Source organism: Betta splendens, chromosome 11, assembly GCF_900634795.4.
Source record: "Betta splendens chromosome 11, fBetSpl5.4, whole genome shotgun sequence".
Lineage (NCBI taxonomy): Eukaryota > Metazoa > Chordata > Actinopteri > Anabantiformes > Osphronemidae > Betta > Betta splendens.
Genome location: NC_040891.2, coordinates 8,558,007 through 8,572,403, shown reverse-complemented (window position 1 = coordinate 8,572,403; position 14,397 = coordinate 8,558,007). Strand labels below are relative to the sequence as shown.

Below are 14,397 nucleotides of genomic sequence, written 5' to 3'. Positions count from 1 at the left end.
GCCCCAGCTTGAATTTTTCAAAAGCCAGTGATCCTCAATATGACCCCATCCTTCGTCCTCGGTGTCTGATCCACCATTTCATCCTGCCAAACATTATTCTTAGTCAGAGGCTTCGGCGGCTGCTGTTTCCGCTGTGTCTCATGGGGAAAACAGATTGCTGGCTAGCAGAGGTCTTGATCGCAGTTACGGCCCCTCTGAGAATAGATTTAGAAGCAACACGCTACCGAGCGAGGTAGATAAGAAAACGTTGCCTTTGTCATTCTTCAAGGAGAAGATGGATTCTAAAATCTATATATCATCAAATGTTTTAGGTTTTCGAGAGGATATGACAGGATATTTTACAATTTATTGCTGTCACTCAGAATATTATTAGATGTTTTTCTTCATAAGATGATTAAAGACAAAAATATTCGTGAACCTTATGTATAATTAACTTAATCCCATCTACAAACAGGGCTACACAGATGGGCCAGATTGTGTTGTTGGAGGCTGGGATTTACTCGTATAAAGGAATTAAACTCCAAGTGATTTCTAGTAATCTCCACTTTGAGGAAGCCAGTAAATACAGTATAAGATCGTCCCCCCTGCTGAGCTCAGGGCCACTGGTACACTGTGGAGTGTTACCTTACATTCTTACTTACATGCATGTACTATAGATGACGTAAGACACATTTCTCCAGTGGCTATAACAAGAAACATTGTGCTGTGGAAAAAAAAGGAGGACCTTTGAGTCTTTTCCAGTCTTTCGCTGCTGTATTTAATGAACACTTTCAACTTTCGCTGGCGCTTTGGTGGCAGCGTTGGGGATCAAATGAGGTGATTCGCTGTGAGGGGGGGGGGACACAGTGCCCTGTGATGCTGCGGCTGATATTATCTGTCATTCTCTCAGTCAAGGACAATGCTGCAGAAGTTCAGCGGGACCACGCGAGTGATAACAGGGAGGCGCAGAGACATATTTGTGTGTGCACAACGAACCAAATTGCAGCTTGTTTGTAGTGCTTACACATAAAAGAATTGGAATAATCTATCCTCCTTCGCCATCCCCTGTTCCTGGGCTCCCTGGCGTACACTCTAAGTGAGTAATCTTTATGAATGAAGGCGAGCTGGACCCAGGTTTGTCTGACAAGGTCATGCTTTCTCCACTATTACACCTGAGGGAGTCGTCGTCGTTCCTAAAAGAGAAAACACGAAATTGTGAAATTGCTCTGTTCGAGCAGGGCTCTGCGGGGGCTGTGGGGTTTCCACGGTGGGGATACGTAGCCGTTCACTGGATTTGCAAAATGCTTAAGCCAAACTCTGTTATGTAAGTACTGTACTGTAGGTATAGGCTGTGTAAATTCATTGTTTGTTCTCCTGTGGTTGAAGGTTTGTCTCATAGTGGCCACTGAAAGTCTGCTGTTTCTTCTGCACTTTGAGCTTTTTATGACTTGATACTTGCTTCATTTGAGAGATATGGTGTGATGTGTTTTTTTTCCAGTGCCTCGCAGACTTTCCTTGAGGTAAAATAAACTAAAAAACAAGGCTGTATTAAAAACATCATTTCCTGGCCACAGTGAGCTTCATCTGAAAGCTCCAGTACTAGTGGAGAATCTTCAAAGATAATCACACTGAGTGCCTTAAAACTCAGTGCTTTGGCTACTTTGTTGTATTACTAATGGGTTTTGTAAGATCTCCCCGTGATATAAAGTTGTCTAGAAGGTTGTACCACTGTACCAGGCTGCATGATTTAAACGTGGGCCATTCTTCACTGTCTCCAATTACTATTGTAATTAAATTTTCTTTTTCACTCAAAGTAGCATCTGATACATTTTCTCCAAATGAGGAAGCCCGGGGCTGCGTTTTATAAACCCATAAAGGTGCTTTGTGTCTGGGATTCATTATTCCACACTGTTGGATTAAGTGGGCCTAAATACTGTCACCCCAGACATTAGTTAGTCTGTTGACTATCATGTCATACTTTATCACCAATGGTCTGTGTGTGCTTTTTAACAGAGGGCCAGGAAGTCAAGGTTGGAGAGTACAATGCGATTGCTGATGTGCTGGACCTGATCAACAACTCCATAAGGTTCCAAGGTACAAAATGCTTTATGTTTAAATGCTGTGTAGGTTAAAGGCATCCGTTACGAACTCGGACAGCTCTTCTCACATTCACTTCAGCCCAGACTCCCTCCACACGCTCAAACATCTCCGGCACTCTCCAGTGCCACCGCCCCCGTCACCTGCATTATTTACTAGTCTATTACTAGTTCCCCCCCAACTCTGCACTCTCCCACTCTTTCTCCATCTTCTTGGCCTTGCCCCACATACATTCATGACAGTAGCATCTAAAATGCTTGTTTCCACATCCCTGACCACAGTAAGTGGCGATACAGTATGTAAGACGATACCGATGGAATCGATTGGCACGTTGACGGGAGAAAAATAGAGTAAAAGATGAGAGGGCGCAGGGCCCAACCACAATAACCCGACTGTGGCGCATAGAAATAGATGCACTCAAGTAGGGGAGAGTGAGGATCTCAAATGACTGGATGTCTGCTCCACTCTCACTTTTTTGTAGTCAAAAAAAAAAAGATCTGAAGGACACAAGAGAACACAGGAGTTTACACATAATAATATGCCACAAATTTCAAACTTTATGTTTGAAAATCTGTCATTTTAAGAGATTAATCAAATGATGTTGTTGGTGTAACACACCTTTTGCTCTTCTCAGGTGTGGAGCCTCCCAAGGATCGTACATTTGTCCGTCTGCAGCGCAGGCACATCAACGTGCCCCTCTACAGCATCCTGTCCACCATCACCATACTGGGCATGCTCATGGCCGGGGCCTTCCTGTTCTTTAACATCAAGAACCGCAACCACAGGTCAGCAGCCAGCATGTGTGACGTACAGTGCACTGTAGCCAGAGGTTAAAGGTCAAATACAGTAGATACAGTAGCATGATGAGGTCAGGTCATAGGAGATTAGACACTGCTGGAATACAGTAGCTTTGTGTACTTAACTTGCTGTATTTGTTGTATTCCTTTCTGTTTATTGTAAATGTTTTGATAGTAAAACACATAATATCCTCTGTTTCTTCAGACTAATCAAGATGTCCAGTCCCTACATGAACAACCTGATCATCCTGGGGGGCATGCTCTCCTATGCCTCCATCTTCCTGTTCGGGCTTGATGGAGGTTTTGTCTCCGACAAAGAGTTTGAGACCCTTTGCACTGTAAGTTCTGCGTCTCACTGTGAAATAGTAACGTATATAGAAGTTACGCTTTGCTGCTCTTCCTTGTGTTTAACTAAAAGCAGCTTACTTGCATCACAGCATGTTAATAATGCCCCAGTCTCAAAGTCACTTTATATATTTGTTCTTACTTTCAAAATGTAGAATGGGCTAAGAGGGAGAATCCCACTGAAACACTAATCACATGAACTATTTGATGAACTGTAAGTCAAAGCCGCCTGAGTCTCTATCTCCGGTCTCTAGCTGGCACGCAGCGCATTAAGTAACCCCCCCCCCCCCAGGTAGCGTACTCATGTGACTATGTAGCTGCTGGATTAATTAAAGAGTTTTGATTACAGTGATAACTGGAGATACCACCCTTCCAGAAGCAGAGACACACACATGCACACTAAACTAACACGCTGCCCGGCTAATGCTTCCTGCTGATGCCGAGCGGAGCCTGTCAGCTCAGACAGGGCTCGGCTGCAAAGGGGCACAAAGGTTGATGAGTCTGTGCTTCTTTTGGACAATGGATGGTGTAATTGTTTTTTTTTTTGCTGCCTTCTCTGTGCAGCATTCCTGCCTTTATTGTGTTTTAGATATATAGAGGGTCACACGATGACTCAAGGCAAAGGGCACTCGTATAAAGCGTGTGCGGCGAAGATGGACAGAGAAACATACATGTGGAGGAAGAAAACAAACAGGGAAAGAAGCAGCACCAACAGCTGCTATATTAGGGTTTCACGGCTGCGATCGAATACGAGGCTTTTAAAACATGTCAGCCGTGTTCTCTGTGCCAAAGCGGCAAAAGGCCTGCATTTTGTCTCTCATTAAGATGAAATGTTCTCAGGAGTGTGACAGCTTCCATGGTTCAGGACATTCTCCCCGAGCTCGACACAAAAAGCTAAATCTGACAGCTTCTTATTTTTAGAACGCTTCACAATGCTTTTTTGTGAAAACTTTGCGAGGAGAAATGCAAATACCTGTCAGACCAGATGCCGTTTTAATCCTTGATCACCGCTTTAAGACGCCACTTGCTTTCCGTGTGGTCTTTTTGTTCTGATAGGTCCGGACGTGGATTCTAATTGTTGGATACACAACAGCTTTCGGGGCGATGTTTGCCAAGACCTGGAGGGTGCACGCCATCTTCAAAAATGTGAAAATGAAGAAGAAGGTATGGAAAAATTTTCCCACTGGTGTAATATAAGCAGCTATGGTGTCAGTCATGCCTAATGGTGGCTCAGAACCTTTACTCATTGCATCATGTGCCGCTCCTACACTATATAACTACTGGTTCATGAAAATGTGGTCTCAGTAGTCTTATCCATGCCTTCTCACAGCCTAACACTGCTGTGGGTGCCCGCGCTCATTCTTGGGTTTTTGAACATACAATCTGAAAGACTGGCAGCCCCCAGCACCTGCTTTTAGAATCTTTTTTTGTAAAAAAAAAAGAAATTCAGAAATACAAATGGCTTTTTAAACATCTGACACCATCTGCTTCCCTGGCCTAGTTATATAAAGTGGTGCTGAGTTCACTGCGCTGAGCCTTTTTGTATTTATAGATCTTGCCCCCCCCCTCTCTTTGTCTCCTTCACTCTCTCACCCTCTTGCATTTTGGAGGAAGTGTGGGTGGCCTGCCAGAGACAGAGGGAGAGGGTAGGAAGAGAGAGAAGAAAGAGAGGCTGATCTGATCAAAGAGTCTGAGAGGTTGGAGGGAAGTAGCTCCAGAGGGGAGCGACAGAAGGAGGAAGGCGAAGCGGGGCAGAGGAAGGGACGAGAGAAACAATGTGGCGGGAAAGCAGCTAGGACGCTGCGTAAGGAGAAAGAGGAAAGTTGCAAAAGCAGGTCAGAACATGGATGAAGACAAAGGTAGTCTATTAGAAATAAAAGAACCGGGAATGAGTTGAGGTCACCACCAGCATGCTTTTACAGATGACACTGGGACTGGCCTTTCTTGGTGTTTTATTTAATTGTGTTCCAAGTAATCATTGAAGCAAAAGGGTCCAGTCGTCCCCTCCGTGAGCTCTGGGGCCTTACAGCCAGTTATCTCTGCTCACTACGGCCTTTTTTCATTCCTAATATAGAACAAAACATGTTACCTCACTGGCCTTATACTTGTATGTTCAAGGTATGAGTCTTTATGAGGACAACACACACACACACACACACACACACACAAACACACACCACGCTTCCTCCACACTGATTGAGTGCAGGTGCTTTGGCTTCAGTAGAGTGATAGTTGCTGTTGCTTCCCTGAAATCTCTGCCAACCGCCATCAGGGGAGTAACAAGCACAAGTGTTGGCCATATTTTCCTCAAACACTAGGCCTGGAAGTCTATCCCTCCCTCTTCCCTTCAGCCCGCTCGCCATTCATTTTCCCGTGCACTGGGAAAGCAGAGATTGTAAATCAGGGGAGTGTTCGATAAGGATTCCACTCGGTGGGCTGCAGCCAGCAGTCCTTCACCACTTAAAGAGCTCAGTGCCAGAGTCGGCGGGGGGAGGGGGGTGTCTGTCAATCAATGGGCTTTCTCTAAATAAACACAAACACAGATAAGCATACACCTTCAGGCCCCCGCAGAGGCTACAGTCTGCCCACATTACTAATTTACTAGTATTCCTTTGTGACATGTAGTAATACAGTAGTATTACTGGATAAGCACACAGATTAATGGCCACAGCTGAAGAAATACCTATTAGCCCATTACACACAAAGACAATACGAGGCGAAGTTGACTGAAAGTAGCTTCCCAAAGCTTCACTCTGCTTGTTGGCTCCTAATAGATTAGTAATAGTAACTGGCTGTAACAGCCTGGGTGAGCTGTTTTTTTATATTTACTTATGTGTTTCTTATATATAATTTAGTTTCTATAGTTTTCTGAGTAATTTGAAATAAGAAATATTTTATTAATTCAGTCCAATTAATCCAGTTCATCAGTGGAAACAAAAACACTAAAGCCCAACTAATGTGTCTCTTTGCCAAAAGTAGTGGGGGAATGAAAATAGTTGATAACACTTCAGGTAATTTAGAGTCATTACATAGTTTGTCTAACAGACTCACTTGGCAAAGGAACATCACAGTCGAGCAGATGGTGGTGCAGAGCTATTTTGTAATTTCCCCTAAAATATCACACATCTTGCAGGTCTTGGATACAGCCATTTACTTGTTAGACTAATAAAGTATTAGCATCATTGACCAGGCTTTTATTGTTGTCCATCGCAGTGTCATATATTCTAGTTTTGGCTTTGAAACAGTCATTTGACCTGCGCTGCCTCTGGCTGGTGAACCATCACAGTGTTCCTACATAAAATGGGCCTCACCTTGCCAGCGTTTGTTCAGTGCCCAGCACCATCAAACGGCAGCAGATCAAAAAACAATCCCCCCCATGCATCTCACGCTGAACCCACCGGTGGACGGAGGCCTGTGCGAGACTTCTGCTCCGCATCTGGACTGTGTGATACTCTCCATACAGCCCAGCCCGTGGTCCATGACCTTTCCTTTGATCTGCAGTTCCAGACAGTCAACTGCTATTATAAATAAAGATCACAAGCAGGTCATGGCTTTCATCCCTCCAAAGTTCATAGTATAAAGAGGAGTTGAGGCGATTGACAGCTTGGACTGTTGGACGGATCTTTTCTGCTTTCTGTGGCCACAGGGTAACAAATTAGCTCGTTTGCATTATGTTGACAAAACCGAATGTCCAGCAGCGGCTCCAATCTGCTAAATGCCCTGTACGACGGGGAAAAGAGTGTCTTGGTTTTAATATTCTGGACTCACAATCTGGATGGGTTTCTATCCTAGTAGGTGGTTAATTGTAGCTAAATACATTGCAATTAGTCCCTGATTAGATGGTTACTAAGAAACCAGCAGGGTTCTCAGTCCTGAGATGGGATGAGAACCATTTGTTCCACATAATTACAGTGGCCACTAAGAAGTGTTGTTTGAAATGGCTCTGCAAACACACCATTAGCAGGTGTGGGACATTTGGCTAACGCAAGCGTCTCATCTTCTCTTCCCCCTCCAGATCATCAAGGACCAGAAGTTGCTGATTATCGTTGGTGGGATGCTGCTAATCGACCTATGCATCCTGATTTGCTGGCAGATCGTGGACCCGCTGAAGAGAACCGTGGAGGAATACAGCTTGGAGGTCAGCGCGGCGCTTGTTTTGCCCTCGATTGCCGTTGATTTGCCCCTCATCTGGGAGAAACCCAGTGACACAGATTCCTGCTAAAATGCTTGTATGGTTAGAGTTGAGGCATAATCTGCCCTGGGCTGTAGTGCGAGGATCTTTGTTGTGCTTGTTATTTTTGGGTCAGGATGTGAGCCATTGCTGCCTTCTGTGCTCATCCCGTGGCCGGACGTTTGCCAGCTTGGATGTGACACTTTGGCAAAGCCCACTGGAAAAGAGGCACTTGGCATCGCTTCGTCCTTACTGGAGACGTGGTGTGGCGCTGAAATGGACTTAGCTTTGTAGTGGCTGATCAGAGAACACTCCCTGTTTTTAGATTGGAGCAGGATTTGTTTAGGTTTGTGCCCAGTTAGCTAAAATAAGCATACTGGAGTCTTGGCATTGGAGTTTGATTTTGACTTGATGCTATGACGCATTAGCTCACAGCTCCGTGGTATTAAGGGACGGCTGGTTGCAAACTACTGAGGCATTCAGTCAACTTCTGTTGACTCTAAATCATCTGTCTTTGAAGACAGTGGATCACAGATACTGCTAAGTGTAGATTTTCCTTATCGAGTTGTATTTTAGGTCTGTGTGCCACAATGCTGCTAAATGCCTCCCAAGAGCCCAGAGTCCTCAGACGTTGACAGCATCGGTTGGATCCTTATTGACCGTTCCTCAACAGAGGTCGTCAGAAAGTCAGTGGCGTGAAAGGCAGGGCGCAATGGCGCGTCTTTCTGGAGACTTCTTTTGATCTTATTGAATGCATGCTGTTTGCTTGCTGCCAAGGTCCTGCGGGGGCTGGAAGGGGCCCAGTCAGTTTTGACTTTTTGTGTCTTGAATTAAATAAAGGTCCTGTGATGTGATACATACAGTAAGGATGAGAGGACCGGGGGGAAGTCAGCTTCTTTTTGAGTTAAAGCGATCCTTAATAGAAAGATTGCAATAGGAGGAAACACTCTGTGAGGCATCCATCTGCTCCATTTCCATAGTTTTCTTAGCACATTTGTACAACTTTAGACATATATTATTTCCATCGTGATCAAATACAGTGTGTTTATCTATTTGCCAGTGTGTGCATTGGGGTCCTCTTGCCTCCGGTCAGGTGAGTGCTGTGAATCTATTAAGCACTCAGTGCAGAAGTCTGTCCCCCCCGGGGTTGTGAATCTGCATGCCAGGCTCCACATGCTGCCACATTTCCAGCACCAGCAGCGCTGCACCCCCGTGGCACATCTGGGTGAAGTGGGAGCCAGGAGGTCCTCTGAGTCCCAGGCCTCTGGGCCCATCTAGTGGGACCAGAAACCAGAAGGCAGCTCAGACACCCAGGAAAAGCGGAGGCCTAGGGCCACTGAGAACACAGTACACAGTGATGATTGCACTACGATACAGAGTAACTGTTTCAAATAACACAGCCTCCTTATGCATTTCTTCGAGACACAGACACACGGTTTGTAAAGTACACGGTCTCAGTTTTTTCTGAAGTAGTTATGCTGTTTTTTTCTCTCTTCTCTGTCCCACCAACACGGCCCACATGTACAGTACTGCTATTTTTAGTCTGGACACCCACTTAGTGAGGGACGGGAGAAATGGGACCCCGGTGGATATTCTCCATAGGGCTCCTGAGCCGGTGAGACTAGCGCTGACTGACTAACAATAATTGGCGCCAGCAGAAGGACCATTAGTTACCCAGTTCCCTGCAAGTTCCCACATCATGCTCCTGTGGGCAAGTCTTCACAGAGTGAGATACACATACCATGTAAGTACAGTGTGTGTTTGGGGGCGGGAGCAGAATATACGGTAGTAGTAGTAAAGTGGGTTCTCCTGCAACCTGTGTCTCTGTTCTGCCTGATCACACATACAGCACAAGTGCCTTTTAACAGTTTAAGTGCGTAACTAGCTACAGTACTGTATAGTAGAGACTGTACTGTAGGTGAAATGTTTTGGCTCGTGCTGCACAACGGAGACTTGCACAGTGGAATCATACATGAAGAAGAAAGTCATTGCTTTGAATCCAGCATCAGATTCCATTAGATCCCACTTTGCATCCTTTATTAGTGAGACAGTACAAGTGTGAGGAGGCAGTAGATCCTCGTGGAATACTTCATAAAACATGACTGGTTCAATACCCTCTAAAATAAAAGTAAGGAAGGGCCAGGGATCATGTAGGGAGTCTTTGAAGAGAATGACCCTTGAGACTCATTTTATGGCAGCTATTCAAGGCTGCAAATTTTAATTAAAGTATGCAGATTGCCTCCACCAGAAACGACTTGTGACCTTGAAATCGTCCCAGCCCCCTTTTAAACCTAGCGTGGCCTGTGATCTGCCCTTCACTGTGCGACGTGCATAAAAGACAACCGTCTGTGCTTAATTCAATAAAAATATTGATAAGATTAAAAGCAGTTCAACGGAGATGGTAGTTCAAGCTCCCGCCTCTTTCAGATTCTTTGCAGTGGGCTGACCCCTAAATCCGAACAGCACAAGAATATTATGCATATCAGTGCTTTTTCCTCCCGAGAGCTTACTGAGAGCCGGAGAAACTCCGTCTGCTCCAGGAACATCCCAGGAACACGGATCATGATGCGGGGGGCAATTAGATCCATTTTGTGGCCTGTTAATAATTGAACGTTTGTTAACAGCCGTGGACGAGGAAGGAGTGATGGTTGCAATTAGACTACGACACATCTCGCAGCATGTGTCTATTCTAGGTTTGTTGCAGTGTTCATGCAAACAGCATGACCTTCAGCCTATAGTGACTATGTACGTGTGGAAGTTATGTGCTCACTCGAGCGTGGATTTGTTTTTCTATGGTATCGTGTGCTTTTAATGTCCCGCCTTGCAGTCCTGGGCATTGTCTGCTGCATAATGAAGGACAAACTGTCGAGAGAGGATGATTAGCATTCTGGTGGTTCCTGCTGCACCCCCCCCCCCCCCCCCCCCCCCCCCCACTCTGGTCTCTCCTCTTGTCTCCTATTCAGTCCCCTCCCTCCCCTGTCATATTTCCCAGCTTGGAAGCGGCTGCAGTCATCACCAGGCAGGTGGGCAGGTTGCAAAGGAATATTGCAGTGTGGCATCACCATGGAAACGACCATGGTTTCTGACATCCGTAATGCAGAGAGCGACACTGTTGATTCACGCGACAAAAATAGGACACCGACTTCAGGATGACGACACATGCAGGGATGACAAACATTTAGAAATACAATTACTTCAACTAATAAGTGCCACTTTCTTTTGTGCAGAAGTTTTACAAATCACAGTTTTCCTCCTGCTGCTCCCACTGCAATAAGGCGATGAGAGAGCGATACTCAGAGGTGGGGGGGGGTTTAGCCCCAGCACTTTACCCCAGCTCCATTATTATAATTCTGCACTAACAAAACAAGACATGAGTTGCTATTAACATTTAATCATGGTGAGATGATGACGATTCCACTGAACGTGAACCCTCATTATAGCGGAGGCCGAGGGTACAATCTCACCGCCAGGTACATGCAAACACCGGAGCCCTAATAAAGATGCATTAGGGTTTCTCACTGTGATTCACAATTAGGACTGGAATATAATGTGGCTGTTGCAGAGCTGTTTAACACCACATCACTAGTAGCACCTCACTTAGTGAGATGAGAAGAAGAGAAGATCTGAATACCTAATGTTTGACTTTGAGTAGATGTGTTGTTGCACATTTTTGATCCTCTTACTGAGGTTCTCCTCTCAATCCCAGTCAACTGGCAACTGTGAATGGCATTTGAAGGACACAGTGCTCCTGTTCACCACCAGCCTGCTTTGCTGTTTACAGGACCGCTGCATGGAGTGGCCATATTCCCAGTGACAAGAACTGAGGATCGTTAAGTGTTTATTCTGTAAAACCCAGCCGCCGCATCATCTGCAGCATTATCCATGCAGCAGTGACAGTGTTAAGATGGTGTTAAGATAGGCTTTGAGGCGTCTTTGTTACCGTTGAGCAAATCACCGCCTAAGATCAATGCCTTTTCAAAGTAAACTAGGTCATTAAGGGATAACCACCACCCACCTAGGCCTTTTCTCATCGACCACCTCTGGAGGGAAGAAGCAGCAAGGGAGGGCGAGAACAAAAGAGAAGGGTGCATAGACCTCACACATTCCAGGTGATTTGTATGGCTGTGTGAGTGTCAGACAAGCTGCCTATGTCAAAATGATGCTTATGCATTGTTAAGGCTATGGTAAAGCATTGTAAGTGCGTGTGTAGCATTATTAGCTCATTTCAGGTTTTAGTAAGACATGAGGCCCTTTTTAGGAAGCTACAGTCCTAGCACCCTGTAAAACAGCCTCATCAAATGCAGTACTCCATGTCAGCTTACTTACCGTATGGAGGAGCTGGGTCATACATCTGCACTGGGCACAGAGCAGCAGCTTCCCTCTGATGTTAGCCGGGTTTATTGCAGTCCTCCAAGGTCCTCTAAGTAAGTGTGTCACAGGTTTTACCTCTGGGATGCTTGCTTCTGTTTATAGTCCCAGCCAGCACACAAAGTCACGACTCGACTTCAACTGGACAGGACAAAAGTGTCAGCCCACATGAAGACTGCTGCAATATGAACTGATGGAAATGCCAGCCGAATGCTGTTTTGTTCGTGGAGGGAAAGTGCTGCAGAAGAAAACAACCACATGAGGCTAAAATAAATGAGATAACAAAAGTAATTTTGCAAAGGGACAATATAGTGTACAGTATATACTGTATTCATTATAAGGATCTGCCAGTATTCACAAAATGCTCATCAGTAGCATCACTGATGTTCATAGAACTCATTGAAAAGCCACTGAGAGATAAATATTACAGACACCAACACAGACAGTTCAGGCAGTCTGGCCAGTGTTTCTATTGTGTGGGGGGTTTAAACTTTCCCTCCTGTGACATCTAGAGTTAGTAATAAATCAGTAAATGCAGCCGTTGAAAACTTTTTTGTTCTGACCTCTGACTCCATCTACTTTGGGACTGAAAGGTAGCAGGCAGGTCAGCAGAGGTTTCAATTTACCCAGGGTTTCATCATTTCTGTGGAAAATATTTGCCCAGTGTGTTTTGTCATGCGTTGGCAATACACTGGTATTTGCCTTGTGCGGGAGGACAGCGCGCGCTACGTGTAAGCCGACAGCGTTATCAGAGAATCATGCAGCAAAGTACTGAGGCGCAGTCCTAGTGTTTGTTGACACTCCGGCTGGTAAATTGGACATGTGGACGTGCATGGCTGAGCTTGTTCAAGTGAATCTGTCAAAAGTGGAATTGGGTGGCAATATTTACCTCTTACTTTTTCTCCCTCTGTGATTTTTCCACCCCCCACCTTCTACTTTTCACCCATGTGTATGTCTTGCTTTCTCTCTTAACAAGGTAAGCACAAACACACTGAATTACCTCCGACCTCCACCTTCACCCACAACTCTCTTTTGCTCTCCTCTCAATTTTACTCTTCTCTTCTTGCTTACCCAGACTACAGTTGCTAGGCAACAGATGATTGAGCATGAGGGGTATGCAATTGACCAATTAGAAAGCTTCCAAATGAAAGTGGTCTGAAAAATTCCTGCAGTTAGAATTAAGGCATTATCTGTAGTGGTGTGTGTATATGTGAGAAAACTAATGCAGAATACTTTAATGTTGTGTCTGAGTATAAATAATAAAAAGCAACTGATCATACAGTAAAATTATATATCCAGTTAGTATTCCAGTACCTAAATGATTGTGTGTATGTCTTGGACATTATAGATAAAACATTTTAGATACGTTATCCTGCTTCTCTTTATTTGTATCAATATAATTCTCTCAGTCTCACATTTTTTCTGTTTCTCCCCTTCATTCCATTCAGACACCTTCTTTCTTCCATCTCTGTCTCTCTCTTCATTTCATTTTCATACCTGTGACATCCTCCTGTCAGTGACTAGAACCATCCATCAAAGTTCCTCCCTCTTCTGATCAACCACACACACACACACACACACACACACACACACACACACACACACACACACACACACACACACACACACACACACACACACACACACACACACACACACACACACACGCACACAGCCAATATGTCTTCACTAAAATAGTGAAAGTAAATTGTGCACATGTTGCATGTGATACAGCTCATGATGTTGCTGCGCAGCTGTTTGGTCCTTCATGTTAAAAACAGGTTCTGTCTCATAAGAAGACAGACCCTTCTGGAGCGTGTTAGGCGTGCTCTTTATTTTAGTATTCCAGTCAGCTTTTATATTTATTTGACTGTAGTGGTCAGGTCCTCAGGCTGTGTTTCCCTGAAATACTCAACATGTATGTTGGCTTCTGGACTTATTGTTACACTACAACTTTTCTGAAATTGAAACACAGAACAAGCAGTGTTTCTTCATTCCTCTTCCAACTTATAATGACCGGCTTCACTTACCATGGTTTGTCTGTAGTCTTTATCTGGCATGAGCCTGGATAACAACCAATAGTAGCTAAAGCTGTGCCAAGGGCAGTTTGTGACCTCTGCTGGCTTGCAACCCAAGCCAAGCTGAAATCCTAGTTGCCAGGGACTGAAGGAGGTGGAGCCTCCCTTTTTTCCAGTCAGCGTGAAACCTGGACTCTCCCGAGTGCAGACTGACTTGGCACAAACTTGTACACTAAACTACAGTAGAAGAAGCAACACAGAGATGAAAGGTGTGTGTGTGTGTGTGTGTGTGTGTGTGTGCTTGTGCATCTGCTTGTTCTGGGTTTCAATTTTAGAAAATGTGTTTGACTCCCACTTAGCACATTATCCCCAAGACGCCACGAGTGGTGATATCACACCTGTCATCAATTCACGTCCATGATCTTTGTTTTGAACGTTGCCTCTTTTTGATGAATGTTCCCAGATTTATCCTGTGTGAAACTAGAATATGCTGTAAACTACAAACCAATGTGATGGCTCTATTAATAAATTAGCAGCTGTATGAAATGAACACTGTTACTAGAACACATACTGGTGATTATGTACTTTATTTTTTTCATGTGACCCACAAGCTGTTGCACAT

The 14,397-nt window shown here is 44.7% G+C and overlaps 1 protein-coding gene across 2 annotated transcripts in view; it reads left to right on the top strand.

Moving 5' to 3' along the window:
• Positions 1-14,397, top strand: part of gabbr2 (gamma-aminobutyric acid (GABA) B receptor, 2) — a 113,688-nt gene that overhangs the window by 76,314 nt on the left and 22,977 nt on the right. For both annotated transcript variants that reach the window (XM_029167111.3, XM_029167110.3), the window contains 5 exons: positions 1,993-2,073; positions 2,711-2,861; positions 3,079-3,211; positions 4,275-4,382; positions 7,234-7,356. In XM_029167111.3, the coding sequence (XP_029022944.1) occupies positions 1,993-2,073; positions 2,711-2,861; positions 3,079-3,211; positions 4,275-4,382; positions 7,234-7,356 (596 nt within the window). The remainder of the gene's footprint in view (positions 1-1,992; positions 2,074-2,710; positions 2,862-3,078; positions 3,212-4,274; positions 4,383-7,233; positions 7,357-14,397) is intronic.